The sequence below is a fragment of the Acyrthosiphon pisum genome, unplaced genomic scaffold (genome assembly GCF_005508785.2).
Source record: "Acyrthosiphon pisum isolate AL4f unplaced genomic scaffold, pea_aphid_22Mar2018_4r6ur Scaffold_20574;HRSCAF=21442, whole genome shotgun sequence".
Classification (NCBI taxonomy): domain Eukaryota; kingdom Metazoa; phylum Arthropoda; class Insecta; order Hemiptera; family Aphididae; genus Acyrthosiphon; species Acyrthosiphon pisum.
This window is the reverse complement of record NW_021769948.1, coordinates 2,168-7,082: the sequence shown is the minus strand read 5'-3', so window position 1 is coordinate 7,082 and position 4,915 is coordinate 2,168. Positions and strand designations below refer to the sequence as shown.

At 27.2% G+C, this 4,915-nt stretch overlaps 1 protein-coding gene across 1 annotated transcript; it reads left to right on the top strand.

Annotated features, from left to right (window-relative positions):
- Positions 1-6: 6 nt before the first annotated feature.
- LOC115034685 lies at positions 7-3,612 on the top strand. The gene is made up of 4 exons (XM_029492018.1): positions 7-51; positions 130-369; positions 2,509-2,621; positions 3,557-3,612. The coding sequence occupies exons 1-3, from the start codon at positions 34-36 to the stop codon at positions 2,551-2,553; spliced, it is 303 nt and encodes a 100-aa protein (XP_029347878.1). The 5' UTR covers positions 7-33; the 3' UTR covers positions 2,554-2,621; positions 3,557-3,612.
- Positions 3,613-4,915: the final 1,303 nt, after the last annotated feature.

The window sequence follows — 4,915 nt, the reverse complement described above, 5'->3', positions numbered from 1 at the left end:
ATTGTTCAAGGAAAATGCAGTGATATAGAATATATGAAATGTGATATCAAGGTTTATTTTTTATATTCATATCCATTTAACAAAAATTTTATCAATTGTCTTAATTTTTGATAATTGTTTATGTTTTAGGTTAAAAAAATACTAAGTTGTGGGCATACACTTGAGAAAAAATGCTATGAACAATTTAATTGCATCGAAATTTGTGACAAACTCAACTCAAATTGTTTATTTAGGCATTTATGCAAGAAACCATGTGGTGTAAATTGTGGTTTATGTACATATCCTATTCCAATAATAATGAAATGTGGACATATTTCAGAATTATCTTGTTCTCAAGAACCAAACACAGTAGAATGTTTAGAATGCAAGGTAAAAGTAAAATAAATACTACCACATCATGTTCATCTAGTTTAAGTTAGAGTTTCACATAGAGAGCAGATTTTTCAATTTACATACAGTTATTGATTTAACGCAGCTGAATTAGAGTTAAATCATTGTAGACGGCTTTTCCATTACAGTCTACAGAATTTGAAAAAAAATTTATTTTTGAGATTAGAGAATATTCTCTAATATTCAGGCTATGTTCCAGTTTATTGTATTATTGTTCATAAAAAATCATACTAGTTCATTTCTCGAGTAGTAGTTATTTCGTTGCAGAAAAAAAATTAATAAATTAAAATTGATAGAAATTGTTCAATACATTTGTTGTCATTAAATTAGAAATTGTTTGATTGTTTTAAATATGACTGAATTTAAATAATTTACCAATGAAAAGGCTTGTAGTAATTATTTTCAAGTTTAAGCATATTAATTAGTGTTGTGCAATTAATGGATGGTAAATTTAAATATTATTAAATTAATATAAGTTCTTGACTCGTGTACATATTATGTTATAAAATTGTGTATATTTTTGAACAATTTAATGAATAAAATCAATGCAATAGATAAATTATTCACTTGGGGGAAGGGGGCTAAAATATTTGCTAGGGTAGGTACTACCGGATTTGTACAATATAGTAAGTTGGTTCATTCTATCATATTTGAATATTGAATTCTAAAACTCTCATAATATTTTCTTTGCTTTGCCACCAGTGAAGTTGTAACATTACAATTTTTATTATTTGTCGTCAATTTAAGCTTGCGTTTAAAAAAAAAAAAGATATTTCAATAGCTCTAATTTCTAAAACTTTTTTCCTTTTATTTTCAATTTACTCATAAAGATAAGAACTATAGTCTATAGGTATAAACTACTATAAGTTACTTAGTATGTACTTTTGTTCAAATTTAAATATGAAATAATTATAAAAAAAAACTGTGTTTTTATAATTTTTAAATTTATGGTTATAAAATAACCTACTTACGTTGTAATTTATTTTAAATTTTCAATCTTTAGCTATACAAATTGGACATTTTATAAACTTATAACTATAATATCATTTTTAAATTTTCAATTTGATAGATAACCGTTGTCAAAAAACGGTCACTAGACTTTAAATGCAAATAACTAAAAAAAAATTGTGCCTGTGTATTTTTTATTACTTTCAACTGCTATTGTAACAATATATCAGAAGCCTAGTATTAAATGTTCACACTTTTTGACCCAACAGGCAACAAATACAATTTTATTAACATTTATAAAAAAAAAAAACTAAAAAAATTGGAATCTGAAGATGTCCGTTAACACCTCAAAACAGTCAAAATATTTTGAAAATTTTTGAAAAATGGATGGTGTAAAGAAAATGCTAATATAAACATTCAGTGAAAACTGTATATTGTAACCGTCATTTGTTTTAGAGTTACACCAAAAACAAAAATTGATTTTGTTGAAAACGGATTTTTTTGTTTTTCCGTGCTTTTGAAAACTACTGGGAAATATTACTTTTGACCCCCCTCCCACCTCAGGGTACTGACTAGATTCACTTTCCTATCAGAAAAGATGGTATTGAAGAAAATCTAAACATTTTTACTGTCCTAAAAAGTGATGGCAGACACAAATAAAAATTTTAAAAATCACAAAAAAAACAACATCATTGTAAAAACAAAACATTCAACACAGAATATTAAATGAACAATTAAATAAATACTAAATAATTGAATAATAGTTGCTTATAATTAAAAATTGGTTATACCAGTTGTATAATGGTTTTTATACCTATTTATAAAGCGTTTGCTGTAGTTTCTAGAACTCAGTTTGGTAGTTACATTATCATAATAATGTAATATGTAATATAAAATCATGGTACATACAAGAAATGAGTAACGATTCATGCCCACTACAAGCAAATATAAAATTTCCAAATGATATTTCAGGCTCTTAAGCCCCTCTCCCCCCTTGCTACGACACTAACTTGTGTGTATTATGAAGAACTGTTTACTACTTTAGTAGCATTGATATAGCTGATGATCATACTAATTTTGTATGTGAACAGTTGGTTTTAACCATCAATTACAAATTGTATTATAGTTAATAATTAAATATTATATATTTATTTATTTATTTAATATTAGGAGGGTAATCAGATACCTCCAATGTCAACAGCCAAGAAATTATAACAAATTTGGTCCTGAAAATAAGATTTTAGCCATAAAGGTTCTGCAAGAACGTTTGTAAAAATTAAAAAGTAAGATTTATGAAACATATTACCTTATGTTTATCCTTCTCCCAAGAGATCAAGTTATTTAATTATTACCACATGCAATATGGTTATCGTTGTTTTTTTTTACTAAATTGTTTAATCAATCTAGTTTCCTAAATAAGAAAATTTTCTTTATAAAAATACTAAAAAAACATTTGTAACACTTCCCTCCCCTATCCCCAATCCACTATCCATAAATGTGTCACCGATACTCGCGGATTAGTCGATTTAGGTCAGGGTTGGCACGAAAAAGCCCACCCCGAAAAACCCCTAGCTGCTTACTTTTCTGGATAAAATAGAAGTTCACTCTTATTTTTTTTTTAACTTGTGTTAATTTTCAGAAAAAATTACCTAATAGGTATTATTTATTTTTCTAATTAAAATATTAAATTGATTTGAAAAAAACTTAATAATTATTTTTTTAATTAGGTAGGTACAATTTAAATAATAAAATAGAAAAAATTACACACTAATGGTTAATAGAAATCTTTTATTTTTTAATAAAGTTCTATTCTATTTTAAATTCCGATTTCTACTTTTTCGGATGGGTTTTTTCAGAAAAAACCTCGATAAAACCGCTCATTAATATTTTACAATAAAACCCCCTGGGTTTTTGGATGGGTTTTTTCTTAAAAAACCCGATAAAGCCACCCATGATTACTTTTACATTTAAACCCATCGGGTTTTTGGGTTTTTTGGGGTTTTATTTGAAAAAACCCAACCGGGGTGGGTTTTTTCTAAAAAGCCCGGGTTTTTGCCAACCCTAATTTAGATACTATCTATAGGTACTATCTGTATCCGTGCTGATACTCAAGCTACCTAACAGTATATTATTATGTCCAGGTCTACAATTTAAAATTGTGCATTTTTATTTTACTTTTATATTGAATTTAATAAATTAATTTAATTGTTTAATTTAGGTAAATCAACAAGGAAAAAAATGAAATTTTTAGCAAATGGCGTTTATTGACTGATATATTTTTTAATTGGATAATTAAATTTTATGGAAATTAATGTTATTGTTTTTTTTATTATTATATTTTATAATACACTGTATGTACCTATTACATAAGTTTTGTGACCACTATTTTAATTTATATACAATTTGAACAGTTTAAAGGTTAAAACAATGTTATTTTTTTCAATTTTATTATTTTAATGTTAACAAAGGCATTGACGTATTGTGACAATTATTTAAAATTTAACCTTAATTAAATTTATATTATTATAACTTGTAAGTAATAAAATACAGTAAGTTTATGGTATAACATAAGACATTCTACATTAAAAATTGTATTACAAATGTAAATATTAAAACCAGGGACTGGAACCATACTGAAAAGAATCCAGTTTCAAAAACGCTGCACTAGACCATTCCATAATAGTATAATATGTATATCAATAATCAATACCAATACTAGGGTTGACGGTATTGAAATTTGAAACCGGTATTGCGGTATTAGATTCGGTACCGGTATGAAACGGTATACCGCAATACCGGTATATACCGAAAAACCGTAATACCGAAAAACCGTGGTACCGGAAAACTGAAAAACACTGAAATTATATGCTGAGGGACTAAACAATTTTTAAAAAACATATTACGGTATGTTTTCCGGTATGCACCGGTATTACGGTATGTTCCGGTTTTGACGGTATACCGAAAAAACCGTCAACCCTTACCAATAGGTACTGTATATCAATTTTGGTATTTTAGTCTAAAGATATCTTGTTTTTATATTAAAAATGTACAACTACTGTACAGTAATACACCCGTGTCCTGCTGGTGCATCAAGTAGGTACGGCTCGCATACAATATCGGACATAATCGGACAGAAATCGCACAAACTCACTGCACTAGCTCTGATATAGCGGAGTTTCAGTGGCATAATAACAGGCTATTAATTATCTTTTAACTGATTTTTTTTCCACTTAATTTACAAAACTGAAAAATATATTAAGATAGTAGATAGGGGAACACGGGGCAAAACCGACTGAAAAAATGAATATTTTCATAATAATTCAGGATCTTAAAATAAACGTGATCTGTTTGCACAGTTGTATTAAGTAACTTCTTGTTTACAATATTGAATTGCAATACAGTGGAATATCATTCATATTTATTTTTTAACAAGCCATTAACTATTTTTAATATTTTATCTGTTTTGCCCCGATATTGGGGCAAAATCGATTTGTAATGGGGCAATACCGATGCATGGTATAACAGATACTAAAATAATGATGGAGAAAAATATAACCTTTTATTCAAAGGAACTTAC

Excerpts from the sequence above, each read along its gene's own strand:
- LOC115034685 (XM_029492018.1), top strand. Across the intron at positions 370-2,508 it reads TAGAATGTTTAGAATGCAAG|GAGGGTAATCAGATACCTCC; the intron begins GTAAAAGTAAAA and ends ATTTAATATTAG.